This window comes from Nasonia vitripennis, chromosome 4 (assembly GCF_009193385.2).
Source record: "Nasonia vitripennis strain AsymCx chromosome 4, Nvit_psr_1.1, whole genome shotgun sequence".
NCBI lineage: Eukaryota > Metazoa > Arthropoda > Insecta > Hymenoptera > Pteromalidae > Nasonia > Nasonia vitripennis.
Window position 1 is genome coordinate 6937501 of NC_045760.1, and position 13679 is coordinate 6951179.

The following is a 13679-nucleotide window of genomic DNA, read 5'->3' on the forward strand; positions in this document are numbered from 1 at the left end:
ACTGATAGTATACCGATAACGGGAGCTATGCGCGAGTTTTGGGAGGTGCGTGTATGGAGAGAGGAATATAAGTACGCGTTCAAAATATCGAAATTCTGCGTCAACTAGTATTGCTCATCCAACTTGTTATTCTTGCAAAATAATAATCCGTAAATTTAGTTGCACCAGCGCAATAAACGCCAACTTTCATTGGTCGAATCCACGCGCGATTGATTCCCCTCGCAAATAAAGTATACAGCGCTTTAATCCGCGATTAAAACGAATGCCTATATAGTTTTTTACAGTAGCAACTATACGACGACTCTCCAATAAAACGTATACAATCATCCTGTCTCTCGTACAGAATAGATATAGCAATCGAATTACCGCGCGAAACACAGCCGACGTGTGCCAAGCGCAATACGACAGCTTTGTTTACACTGCCCGCGCGGAGCGAGTAATCCGACGCAGAATTAAGAAAACGTATATTTATATAAGTCGCGCTATGCGCCAAATGCATTTTCGACGAGTCGCGCTTCTTGTTTCAGTGCATCTCGCCAGCTCTCTCGATAATAATATATTATATACTTATATAGAGAGGTGATATGCGACGGGCCTATTTTTCGCCGAACATTCCGGAGCGCATATTATATGACGGCTCGACCTTCGGGAAGGTTGCGAATACGATTGGCGAAAAAATTCCGAACGATATATCGATCGCTGTATACAACTGCGCTGGAATATTCCAACGGCCAATATTGGGCCTTATTTGCATAACGAGATGGCTTTTCTGTGTATATAATGCACTCGCGGGAGGTTTACGCTGCGCGCTCTTGGCTGACTTTTTGCGCGAATATAATCGTGGCGGTTCCGGGAACGCCCCTCACGAGAATTTTTTTCGATGGGTTGATTATCTGAACAATGCAGAAGCATTTATTTTATGTTCGACGAGTAAATATTTTAATTGATTACTAAGCGATGTTTGCTTTGGGAACTGCAACGCCCATCATAAATGATTGTTAAACTATATATATATAAAGTCTTCTATATCGCAGAGACGCATATGTCGCATACGTTATAACACGAAACTAATCTGACCGGTAATATCGCAAACATTGCAAATCCGCATATAATATACCCGGTGCGCGATTATGCAAAAATCTGGAAAAACGGCTATACTCTCTCTGTTTTCATCGTCAATCCTCTCAACACAAAACCAGCGACTCATCCATAATTGAACGACCACACAGACTGCACTCCGATCTCTCTCTCTCTCTCTCTCTATACGCACAAAACAAGCCTAAGCATATAAACTCAAGGCGCGAAAAATCTCGCGTATACAAGCACGTGGGCGGGCCCGCGTTCAAACACAGCCGACTCTGGTACCTATATATATAGCAGAGCTGCTGGCGTACGTGACCGGCTGCAGCGCGCTGCGCCTCCCCGACAAAGACGGAGATAGATAATGAAAGACCAGCTGGCGAAAGCCCTCTCTCTCTCGTCGTGTCGTGCGCGAGCGATCGCTCGGCGTATGAATGGCCGGCGTGTGGGTTTATAGTAGATACATATACGTGTGTGTATACGCGCTTCGCGATGATAAACATACAGCGATAGATGCTTTTTTCGGCGGTCGATGCAGAGTGGGCCGATTGATTTGGATTATAGCGTCAAATTTTTTTGTTACAGGAATGAGGCTCTCCGAGGTGGTCTACGTGCAGCCAAGAGAGGAGGATTGTGGGTCGCGTGTGCGGGACTTTCTACTTGGCTTACGTGCGCCTCGCATAATTGCACACGTAGCGTCGTTTGTAAACATTGAGGAAGTCCCGCCGCCGGCGGATTTGTATTTTTATCTTGTCAGTGACTTTGGAGAATTCGGAGTCGCGCTTTTTTTTCGCCCAGATGCGGATAAGACTCTCCGGCGGTGTGCACGCTTATCTGTATACTTATATGCGCTTTGGTAATGACAAATTGACGCGACGTGTTTGTTTAGCAGTGGATTCGAATGGTCGTATACAGGAATTATCTATCTGATCGATAAGGGGGTTAAAAAGGATTTACCTGGAAATTTCGATTTTATCGCGACGTATGCGCGCAGCGGAGGCTCTGCGAGAAGATATGCATCACTTTTCGAATAGATTCTTCGAGCAGACTCGTTCTCAGAAGATTTCATGATCGTTTGGTTATTGAAATGATTTTCATGGATGAAACTTTGTCTTTACGACTCCTACACGAGAAATATAATGATCGATTGTTGTTAAAACTAATTTTACGACGAATGTAAACAACGCACGCGACGTTCAAAGAGTGAGCCTGCTATGTTCTTTGTTGACTAATAATAAACCACGCGTTCGTCGGAGTTTATGAATATATCGCTCGCACACGTATATGCTTTCTTAACCTCTAACGACAACTTAACTCTTTCGAAAATAACAATCATATGTTTTGTATTGAAAGCGCAAGCTTCTTTCCAAAGCGTCAATTACCTTAGTCCTTCCGTTTATTGTGTAATCTCCCAACTTTCCATTGTTGTGCATCTTGTTTGCCCTCATGATTATGGCATCTACCTTCGATATCAGCATACCAATGTTCTGACAATTTTTCTCTTTGCCGTCCAGCCATGTGATTTGATCGCCCCTTATCGTTTTCAAGTCACTTGCACCAGCCTTATTAGATACTAATTGACCGTCTCTGAACAATCCAGCACTGTGTATACTTAAAACTTCATCCAGCACTGCTAGACCCTTCTCTGTGCCCAGAAAATTGTTTACAACACACACTCCCCACAAATTCATGTCTCTTATCACATTTCTACAAATATCGTCAATTTCCTCAAGATTGTTCCGACTTCTAGGTAAAAATGACGGAAGAAATTCTTCCTCGTGCCTCAGCCTAACTTCTGGGAAGTTCTTCACCCCGTTGTGATGTCGGTGTTCAGGCATTTCTGTGGTTGGCTTATTAGCAGAGCTTTCGAGAATTTTAGAACCCTGTAAAGGATTCAGCAGCTCTGCTCTGGCACCCAGAATTGTATCTTCTGAGCTGCCCTCGTATGTTATAGGTGATGTCCAACCGTCCCTTGCCTCTTTTGTGTGCAAATTATTCCGTGTGTCTCCTCCCCTTTGGCTCTGATTCTTAGCCTTTTTATTTTCGTTGTTTCTTGGTTTCCTGCTGTCTGACTTCTCTTCTAAAAAACAAAATGACACCGTTAGCAGCTACAATCGATGCTGAAACTTCATTCAGTTTGCAAGGATAAAGATTATTAAATATCCACGATTAAATACAAGAGTCAGTGATCGATTACCCACCTTGAACAGGTACTTTGCTTCTGCTGTGATTGTCACTGGCCAGAAGTTCCTCTGAGTTTTGACTGTCCTTCTCGCAAGAAGTGCAGTTGGAGAGCCTGGAGCAGACACTCTTGTGGTGCTTCCAGTCGAGCTTCTGATGCTCCTTAGTACAATAAAATATACTCTTGCAACGCGAACACCTTAGCAATTTGTCGTTCCTCCCGCACACCACGCAACCGCTTGTGTTGAGCGCGCAACTGCTTCCACTCGTTTGTTGCTGCTGAGCACAACTGACTGCTGGGGCAGACATGTTCCGCGTTCACAGCGGCTCGTATAGCTCCTCTCCTACTTCCTTCTCTCGCTTTCTCTCTCCTTCTCTCTCCAACACCTCTCAAACCGCCGACAACGTCAAGAGTCTCGACGACATTTTCACGATGGCCAAAGTCACATACGCACACACGACTCTCGACCCGACGTATCTCCTCGGCTACAGCTCTTCGAAAATCAACCCTTTTGCCCTCGTCTCGTTCTCTACCTCGGCAATCCGTCGAGGATAATTGTCTTCGCGATCTCGAAGCTTCTGCAAGTTAACTTGGTTATATTGGTTATGAGAAGAATTCTTGAATTTTTGAGCCGGATCACAGTCGAGGTGAAGGACTGCCTTGCAGTCTGCCGGGTTTGCTTCTCGAGACTCTAGGTGCGCAAAAATTATTGCGACTTCACTGGCATGAAGAGGACACGGCGACACGGGGCGAGAGAGACGAGTTTTTCAGTTATTTTCTGCATCCTATATGTGTGTGTGAAAAATATCTTACTCTCGGAATTGTTGGGGGGCGCCACTTGACGGACGACGCGTGATTTTTTCGAAACCGTTGCCGCGTTGCGCGCTGCTTGCTGATGCCTGATGTAGCGCCTGTGTCTCAAGGGCGTCATCGACTTTGCGTTTTTGCAGACGACTTTTCTCGCGCCTGGCCTGAAACAATATCGATTTTGCATTTTAACTGTTGGCTCTGTTCGTTCTGTTGTTGAGCGGTTCTGTATTGGTATTGAAAACCTCGAAAAGCATATTTTTTTGTTTGTGCCACACTGGGTCTAGCAACAATTTGAAAAGTAGATTTGCTATTAGGTCTGCTAGAAATTGTTTCTCCTGATAATGATCATTCTAAAATTAAGTAAAGCCGTACGTTGAATCGAAAATGAAATTTATTTTTCTCGTCGAAAGATTGCGAAAGGCGCGTATGAATTTACAAATGTTTGCTTTAGCAACCATCATTCATTTACCAAGATTCGCGAAACCGATATAGCCACGTATACATTCTTAGTTTTCATCAAACACGGCGTTACTTCTTAAGTTCTTACTTCCTTTCGAGGCGCGTAAAATTAGCACGCATGAGCTCAGTAGCAGACAGAAAAAAGAGATTACCGAAACGCAGACTCGGAGATAAGATTGCCGACGCAACGACGACGACTGCTGCAGTGCAGGCGCACGTCGTGTCGGAAATTCGCACACTCCAGCATACTCAATTAATTAGAGCGCGAGCGCAGAGAAAACGCTGGAGTGTGCGTTAAAAACGAGCAGGCGGTTAAGCACGGCGACGGCGCGTCTGTGTTGATATAGACTCTGGAAATGGAGATGATACGATTCTCCTGCCGTCATCGCGGCGCAGACAAAATAATTGTGTCTGGCAACGTTGCGGCTGCTGCTGCCGCCGCCGTCGACGCCGCCGCAGCCGCCGAGACGACGACAGTGTGCGTGCGGTGCCGTCTCCGCAGTAATCGTGCATTGGCAGACTATCACGTCACCCTTTAAATACTAGCAGACTTACGGGACGTTGTTGGGAGGCACGACCGAAGTGATCTCCTCTGTCAAAGAGACGGTGGTCCTCGTCTACAGCGGCGCAGTGTAAGGGCTGGCTGTAGCTGTAGCCGAGTTTTTTTCGGAAGATGGTGCCGAAGTGAGGATCCTCAACTCTTTGATCGATGCGCGAATTCGCGACCGATTACATTGCGGCGTGTAACCGTTGTTTGAAGTTCATTTTGAAGACTATTAGTTAGGTTAGGTTAGATTTTTGCTCTTTTTTTCAAACGCTCCAAAATAGATAATCGCTTGTTCTCCTTCAAAATTGCTTTTTTGTGTGTCGAAATCGCGTTTGATTGCTAATTTTCGAAATAAGTTGGTGCTGTCTCGCGAAGTTTCATTTTGGAGCAATAATATTCTTAACAACAAGCTCACTGTGATCATTGATTGTTTTTTGTATTTGTTAAAGGTTATCATTTGAAAAAGCAAAGTTTAACTTAACAATGCTGCTGTTGAAGTGAAATTTATAATCGTTGCATACAAAGCCTTGATTGATATTGCCAAGAGTTGGTGTTTTTTTATACTTGAAAGGTACCTACCTAATTTTTTGTAATATCTGAAAGAAGTAATAAATGAATAATAATCTAATCCTGGTCATTTTATGTTTGTAGGAAAACTTTGTGATACCAAAGATTATTCTCGCAGAAAATGGGCTTCAAATTTGACTACCATTGAGAAAAGTAATCAGTCATGGAATATGATAGTAGCGACTTGGAAATAATTGAGTTCATTCGTAAAGGAAAATTGGATAAGGTCAAAAAGTTTGTTTCTTCAGTTGGATTATCACATTCAAAGACATGGCAGGGAGGATATATGTTGCTTTATTGGGCCTTAGGCTACAATCACACAAATATTGCAAAATGGCTGTTATCACAGAATTGTCCAGTAAATCCAGAAAATCAAAAGTTTTCTCAAAAGACAGTGCTTCACTTAGCTGTTTCTTTAGGCAAAGCTGAACTTGTCAAAATAATTTTGAAAAAAGGAGCTTCAGTTACAGTTAGCAATGATCGCTTAGAAACACCTCTACATATAAGTTGCAAAAGAAGAAAGCCAGAAGTACTATTAAAAAATGATGTATTAACAATAATAAAGCTGCTTTTAAAGCATGGGGCTCCTATAAATGCTAAAGGTGGATTATGCGAAGAAACTCCATTGCTTTTTGCTATAAAGAATAAGCATCATTGTGGAAAAATTGTAAAATTACTCTTGAGTAATGGGGCTAATGTCAACGATTATGACATGTACAGAAAAACAGCTTTACACATTGCTGTGGAAAACAGTGATCGAAAAATGATCAAGCTTCTCTTGGAACACAATGCTGATGTCAATGTGAAAAATTGCAATGGACGAACTCCATTACATTTGGCAGTTCGTGGACGTTATATAGATATAGCCAAAATGTTGCTGTCCCATGGAGCTGATGTAAATGATATCATCTATGACTTTGAAGAATACCGTTGGACTGCATTGCACATAGCAGTTAAAAATAAAGATGAAAAAATGATAAAGCTTTTATTAGAGTACAATTCAAATGTGAATGCTAAAGAAGATCATTATAGAACACCTTTGCACATTGCTTCAGTCAGTCATTGTCCAGATATAGCTAAGATACTTTTAAATGCTGGAGCTGATATAAATGATGCTGATAAACAAGGTTTAATTCCTTTTCATCTTGCAATTCGAATAGAGGATGAAAAGATGGTAGAATTTTTATTGCAGCATAATGCCAATGTACATGCAAAGCGTGATGACGGAAAAAGTTGTTTGCATTTTGCGGCGGAAAATCGATCTGCAAGTATTGCAAAAATATTATTGAATAAGGGCGCTAATATTAATGATACAACTAAAGACGGCCGCACAGTCCTTCATTTTTCTGCCAAAAAAGGATCTAAAGAATTAGTAGAACTATTTTTGAAATTGGGTATGGACGTCGACGTGAAGACGAAAGTCGATAATTTCACTCCGCTTTATTATGCCGTTAAAAAGCGTCATTGCCAAATAGCTGAATATCTCTTGTACCACGGAGCTGACGTCAACGTTCCAGTAAAAGTTTATCAAACTTTGCTAAGACTTGCTGTATATGATATGAACAAAGAGATGGTTGAACTTCTCCTAAATTGGAATGCTAACATAAATGCTGAGGACAGTGATGATGAAACTCCACTACTTATAGCAACAGACAGTCCTAGATACGAAGACATTCCTGGCTCAGAAATGATGCATGGAATAACTGATTGCCTTATTATGTACATAGCCAAGCTGGTTGCTGAAAAATTATACGTGAGTGAGCAAGATTCGCGTTTGATAAAACAAAAGTGTCGCCTGCAATTATTTTATGACCAGTGTCAAAATGAACTAGCAAACATGAAGAATAAAAAGATATATGATAATATATCTTATTATGATATACTGACGAAAAGTACAAACACAATGGTTTCTTATGCAAGAAATAAGAATTTGACTAGTGCCTTTGAATCCAGCGACTACTTAAACGCCTTTCCAATATATTCTTTAATGATGCATAAAAACTATGAAAGAGGAAAAGTGAAGAAACAATTGCTTGAAGTAGGATCAATAGCATTAAAATTCCTTTTTAAAAATAATACTGAACAAAAAGTGCCAGTTGAATTGCCTTATGTAGTTAATAGAGAAATATTAAATTATTTAGACTTAAAAGATTTGAGAATATTATCTGCTCTTTGCCACCCATCACCAACACAAAAAGTAAGCAGATAATGCCTTATTATTATATTAACTGATAAATAATTTATGTTTTATATTATTTAGATACAAAACATCAGCAGAGATAAATTTAATTACAATTTGTTAAATTTTTTAAGAAGATCTTTTTAATTATAAATTTTAAAAAAGGGCTACTTAATAACAAGATTTATATGTATTGTGATATAAAATTAATTTCTCTCTTATACAAAAGTGCAATTTTATATAAGTATATATAGAAAAATTATACAAAGTTTTAGTATAATAACAGTAAATATTTTTTTACCTTAGTATTTTACAATCGCGCCTGTGTATAAACTATAAAAAAGATTTATTTTAATTTTATGTAAATAAAAGAATAAAACATTATTTTGTAAAAATTTAGTCGTGCAACTAATTGTAAAAATTATTACGTTTGTTATTATGGTAATCATTACTATCGATGTTGCTATTATTCTGTTATAACGACTTATTTATTTATTCATATTGTATATACAAAGCTAATAATTATTAAATAAAATTTTATAACAATGGAAGTGTTTACTTATATGTTATCAAATTCCGTCCAAGTATAGGTATCAAATGCTTTATTATGATAAAAAATCATTGAATTTTAAATTTTTGCTTTCATACCAGTTGCTATGACGACTGCTGATGCACATAGCCAAAACAGTGCATGTGGGTGACATGATAGTCATACTTAGTATACCCAAAGCGTATAAAAACAGTATATTTACATGAATCCTAATAAATCGAGTAATAATGAGTACCTTTATCCACAATATGCAAATTAAAGATGGGGAGTATACAAAGACCATTTATACAATGGTGAACATTTTTTCAATTATTTTTGTTATATAAATTGTTGACTGCTAATTCTGATCTATAAAACGCTTTGTTTCTTTAGATAAAAGAGCAAAGGTATACTGAAACCATACATGTCTTGACAGTACTTCTGGATTCCTATTCTAGTGTTAGTAAATCAATTTTCATCAATTATTACAAACATTTTTGATATTCATTTGATAAATTGTTTTGAATTTTCACTAGTCAAGACCATGTTTATCTCTTCTGGCATATTGTTACTTTTATACTCAAGATTTTCTTTCTGCTGCTAACTGCTATGAAAAATTAGTACAAATATGTCCTGATGAAGCAATATACAAATTATATTATGCTCAAGCTTTACACCAAGCTTGTTTATACCAAGAAGCTTGGTCTGTTTGTGCAAGTATTGCAAATAATCCAAGCTTAGAAACAAAAGTAAAAAAACTTCAAGCAGCTATCAAATATGGGCAAGAAGATACCGTAGCTGCAAAAAGTTATGTAGACCAGTGCCCCCCAGATGATATTGATACAGAAATTAATTTTGGGTGTCTCATGTATCAGGTAGATCAGATATAAATGTATGATTGATTCTAAGCATAAGATAATGATTCATTTTTTTATAGGAAGGAGAATACGAGCAAGCATTAAAGAAGTTTTCTAATGCTTTGCATACAGCTGGATTTCGACCTCATTTGTCGTATAATGTAGCACTGTGTTACTATAGATTAAAAGAATATGCAGCATCATTAAAGCATATTGGTATAGTCAATTTTTTATATTTTACACTAAGTGATTTACAAAGAAAATCATTTTTATTTATACTGTCTTTTTAGCTGATATAATTGAACAAGGTATAAGAGAACATCCCGAATTGAGTGTTGGAATGACTACTGAAGGTATAGAAGTAAGAAGTGTTGGCAATACCTTGACTTTGCATGAAACAGCTCTAACAGAAGCTTTTAATTTAAAAGCAGCTATAGAATACCAACTGAAAAATTGTAAGGACTTCATATATTGTTTTATCTGTCAACTTATAACAATACCATTGATATATTTTCATAACTTTAGATGAAGCAGCAAGAGAAGCATTGACGGATATGCCTCCACGATCAGAAGAAGAATTAGATGCTGTAACCCTACATAATCAAGCTTTGATTAATATGGACTTGAAACCAAGTGAAGGCTTCGAGAAAATGCAGTTTTTGTTACAACAAAATCCTTTTCCACCTGAGACATTTGCTAATATATTATTAATGTACTGCAAATATCAATATTATGAATTGGCAGCTGAGGTTCTTGCTGAGAATGTTCATTTGACTTACAAATACTTAAGCCCAGTAAGTAAAACAGTTTGTTAAAGTTACAATTGTAATTTTAATAGACAATTTAGTCAGCTTAATATATACATATATAATCTTACGTAAGTGCTATAAACATGTTTAACCAACATATTAGCCTCAATCAGAACTTCGGACTCGAGAATGCTTACATTTCTTTGAATGTTTTTTATTTTCATAATTAGAAACACTACTGTCTGAGGAGTCACTATCACTAGAACTGTCTCTTCGCCTCTTCTTTTTACTTTTCTTTACTTTGGATTTTTTCTTTTTCTTCTTTGTTTTCTCATCTGAGGAATCACTGTCATCACTGTCTGAATCATTATTTTTTGATGTTTTACTTTTCTTTCTTTTCTTAGATTTTTTTGATTTGTGTTTCTTTTCTTTTGATCTACTTTCGCTATCCACTGCTTCTAGATTATTTACTGGTTGAGGAACAGCTTCTTCTTCATCTATTTCAGGTAAAAGTTCATACTTTTTACCATCAGGTGTTGTAAAACAATCTTTAGCAAGATGGCCTGCAGTTTTGCATTTTGTGCAAACAGTTTTATAAACTGCATCCAGAACAATGGCTTTCCTCTCTTGTCTACCACCCATTTGTTTTTTTCGTTGTTCATCTAACTGTAACTGTACACCGTTTGGATCCAAATCTTTGCCATTACCTTGATTTACTAATTTCATTGAAAGTGCAATTTTTCCATCTTCACCGATCGATATGACTTTACACCAAATACGTTCTCCTCTTTGTAAAACTTCTCCCACATCATCGACATGTGCTGAACTTACCTGGAATTTAAAAACATAAATCAGTATTTTTTAAGAATAATATTCGTTTAATGCGTGATTAAACATTTTACCTGTGATCGATGAACTAATCCTTGTTGAGGACATCCCGGGATTTTGACAAATGCTCCATAATTTTGAACTGAAGATATTTCTCCCAGAAATATTTGATTTACTTGACAAGCAGCCATTATTTCGGCTTTTCTGATGCAATTATTGTTACATTAAAATTATGTGTACTGTATTATTTGTTAATATTACGGCTTATAAAAGCGCCGATCAACAGTGTTTTGTCAGAAACTAAGAGGTTATGTTTACAGTTCAAGTGAATGTATGCATATATAAGTATATCAAAAACATATCTATAGTATATGCTTGGATTCGGCGGATATGAGATCCTCAGTGCCGTAATTATGAGCAATCGGCATAGGGTGCTAAAATATTGTCGTGCATCTTTATTTAACAAAAGAGAAAAATTACAGTTACTCTAAATTTATTAATTAATTAAAATAAACTTTTTTCTCGAGAAAAAGTAAATTATTTCATTTTTACAGTACCTGTACGACTTTTTGGATGCGCTGATCACGCAACAAACTTCTCCGGAAGAAGCTTACAGGAAATTCGATGATCTCGCTAATAAGCACACCGAAGTTTTACGAAAAGCCACCAAGCAAGTGCAAGAAGCAAGACTGAATCACGACGAAAACGCCGTAAAAAAAGCGGTGAACGATTACGAAGATGCGCTTGAAAGATACGTTCCGGTTTTGATGGCTCAAGCGAAAATTTTCTGGGATTTGGGAAATTACACGCAAGTAGAGAAAATCTTTAAAAAGAGCGTGGAATTTTGCAACGAGCACGAAATCTGGAAATTGAACGTTGCGCACACGGTGTTTATGCAGGAAAATAAATTCAAAGACGCAGTTGGTTTTTACGAGCCTATTGTGAAGAAGAAATACGACAATGTAATGTTCTATATATATATATTTTTTTTTATACTTTTTTCTATTATATTTAACAGGATTCTAAGAATTTTTTATTTGCAGATTTTAGATGTCAGTGCTATAGTTTTAGCGAATTTGTGTGTGAGCTACATCATGAACACTCAAAATAGTGAAGCTGAGCAGCTTATGAAGAAAATTGAGAAAGAAGAGGAAGCGGTCTCTTTTGAGGAGCAGGATAAGAAATTGTTCCATTTATGCATCGTTAATTTAGTAATAGGAACCCTCTACTGTGCAAAAGGCAATTATGAGTTTGGTATTTCAAGGGTAATGAAAAGCTTGGAACCTTATAATAAAAAACTTGGCACAGATACATGGTACTATGCCAAGAGGTGCTTTTTGTCACTTTTTGAACAATTAGCAAAACAACTAGTTGTTTTGAAAGATAATACTTTGCAAGATTGCATTCAATTTTTTGAACACTGCGAAGGTACTATTTGTAGTAGTTGGAATAATTTATGTCATTTTCATTGTGATTATATGTATTTTTATAATAATGAATTTGATTTTTGCAGTGTATGGAAGAGATATACCAACAGTGCTAGAACCACTATTCGAATTACAAGAGATGTCACCAATGCCAAAAGCAAAAGAAACAGTTACCTATGAAGCAAGATATTTGAAAGCATTATTTTTAAAATACCAGATGACATAGATGGATAATATTTTACATGATAAAACGTGTTTTTATATTTGAATAACAAAATGAATAAATTATACCAAAAATAGAAACTTTATTACTATACTGCTACTAACAAAATCAATCATTTGACATGTCAACGCGTATATCTATGTTCGGGGTTAGGGGGCAGGGCCCGACTATCGCTACTTACGGTGTTGATCGTTTTGTTTGTATGTTGTATCATACACCAACAAAAATGGTGGTCGACACAGAGCTGGAAGAAGCGAAAGCGGCTGTTTTACAGCTTATGAACGAGAAAGATAAACTGGAAGCTGAATTGCAAGCTGCGAAAAATATCTTGGATAATGTGAGTATTGCTTGAAAAAAGAATCACGGTGATTCGTCTCTTCAAAGTTGGCTAGTAGATCATCTACACTTTCGTCCACAATGATCTGTCACTTTTTGAAACGTCTTAAAAATAATGGATAAAATTAATCAATACAAATCTCATTTTTAGAATCGCGTGGGTATGACAGATGTTTTGGTAGATTCGCAAGGATTTCCGAGAAATGACATTGATGTTTATCAAGTCAGACATGCTCGTCACAAAATCATATGTAAGGCATACATTTTTTTTTCACCTCAGCAGATGATCACCATTCTCAACTTATATTGGTTAATTTGATTACAGGTTTGCAAAATGATCATAAAGCTTTGATGCTTAAAATTGAACAAGGCTTACATAAAGTTCACAAATTTGCGGGTGGTGGGTCGCAACCAGAATTCCCTTCAACATCAAGTAACCTACAAGAAGTGTTTTTGTTGGAGCCATTTTTAAGAGTCAATTTGGTATCACCTGGTTCTCCTGCAGAATTAGCTGTAAGAATTATCAAGTTACTATTGCATATGCAATATTTCTAATCTTATACTTGGTTCTATCTAATATTTAATTATAATTAGGGAATCCAAGTTGATGATCTTATACTGGAATTCGGATCAATTTCCAATAGTAATTTCAAGACATTAAAAGATATTGGAACCCTGGTAGAAAACAGCAGATATAAAAATGTTGAAATGAAAATAAAGCGTGGATCTAATACTTTTGCATTAACTCTAATACCTCGACCTTGGAGTGGAAAGGGTCTTCTTGGCTGTAATGTCGTGCCCTTGGAAGCTGTGGAGAGATAGAGAATATAAAGAGTTTATGTTGAGCATATATCTGTAAGTCTTTGTATAACAAGAATAAATTATTATTTTTAAAGAACATAGATG

General features: G+C 37.2%; 5 protein-coding genes across 9 annotated transcripts in view; 3 read left to right on the forward strand and 2 right to left on the reverse strand.

Annotated features, from left to right (window-relative positions):
• LOC100119129 (egl nine homolog 1) overlaps positions 1–5204 on the reverse strand; it is a 10626-nt gene extending 5422 nt beyond the window's left edge. The window contains exons 1-3 of one of the 3 annotated variants that reach the window (XM_031929690.1): positions 5087–5204; positions 3282–4233; positions 2463–3160 (exon numbers count right to left, since the gene is read on the reverse strand). In XM_031929690.1, coding sequence (XP_031785550.1) covers positions 2463–3160; positions 3282–3570 — 987 coding nt within the window. In that variant the 5' untranslated portion in view covers positions 3571–4233; positions 5087–5204. Of the gene's footprint in view, positions 1–2462; positions 3161–3281; positions 4234–4683; positions 4879–5086 lie in introns of those variants that run through there. The other 2 variants (XM_032599754.1, XR_004227565.2) reach the window with 2 other exon arrangements.
• On the forward strand, positions 4963–8588 carry LOC100678696 (putative ankyrin repeat protein RF_0381). 3 transcript variants are annotated; one of them, XM_016984900.3, is made up of 4 exons: positions 4963–5315; positions 5528–5649; positions 5730–7842; positions 7906–8375. In XM_016984900.3, exons 3-4 carry the CDS (start codon positions 5809–5811, stop codon positions 7969–7971), a joined length of 2100 nt encoding a protein of 699 aa, XP_016840389.1. In that variant the 5' UTR covers positions 4963–5315; positions 5528–5649; positions 5730–5808; the 3' UTR covers positions 7972–8375. The 3 variants fall into 3 exon arrangements, with proteins under 3 accessions (XP_016840389.1, XP_008205448.1, XP_008205447.2); XM_008207226.4 differs by lacking the exon at positions 7906–8375 and adding an exon at positions 8476–8588 and having other exon boundaries at positions 4975–5315; XM_008207225.3 differs by having other exon boundaries at positions 5189–5320.
• LOC100119060 (tetratricopeptide repeat protein 30A) lies at positions 8500–12522 on the forward strand. Its single transcript, XM_031929689.2, has 9 exons — positions 8500–8667; positions 8747–8812; positions 8890–9228; positions 9291–9426; positions 9501–9665; positions 9736–10004; positions 11342–11749; positions 11831–12215; positions 12301–12522. The coding sequence occupies exons 1-9, from the start codon at positions 8602–8604 to the stop codon at positions 12438–12440; spliced, it is 1974 nt and encodes a 657-aa protein (XP_031785549.1). The 5' UTR covers positions 8500–8601; the 3' UTR covers positions 12441–12522.
• On the reverse strand, positions 10022–11186 carry LOC100117800 (nucleolar protein of 40 kDa). Its single transcript, XM_001600366.4, has 2 exons — positions 10862–11186; positions 10022–10790 (listed from the first exon to the last, which is right to left on the reverse strand). Exons 1-2 carry the CDS (start codon positions 10976–10978, stop codon positions 10125–10127), a joined length of 783 nt encoding a protein of 260 aa, XP_001600416.1. The 5' UTR covers positions 10979–11186; the 3' UTR covers positions 10022–10124.
• Positions 12523–12617: 95 nt separating the features above from the next.
• Positions 12618–13677, forward strand: LOC100119024 (26S proteasome non-ATPase regulatory subunit 9). Its single transcript, XM_031929692.2, has 4 exons — positions 12618–12774; positions 12925–13024; positions 13099–13286; positions 13368–13677. The coding sequence occupies exons 1-4, from the start codon at positions 12640–12642 to the stop codon at positions 13593–13595; spliced, it is 651 nt and encodes a 216-aa protein (XP_031785552.1). The 5' UTR covers positions 12618–12639; the 3' UTR covers positions 13596–13677.
• The last annotated feature ends 2 nt before the right edge of the window (positions 13678–13679 follow it).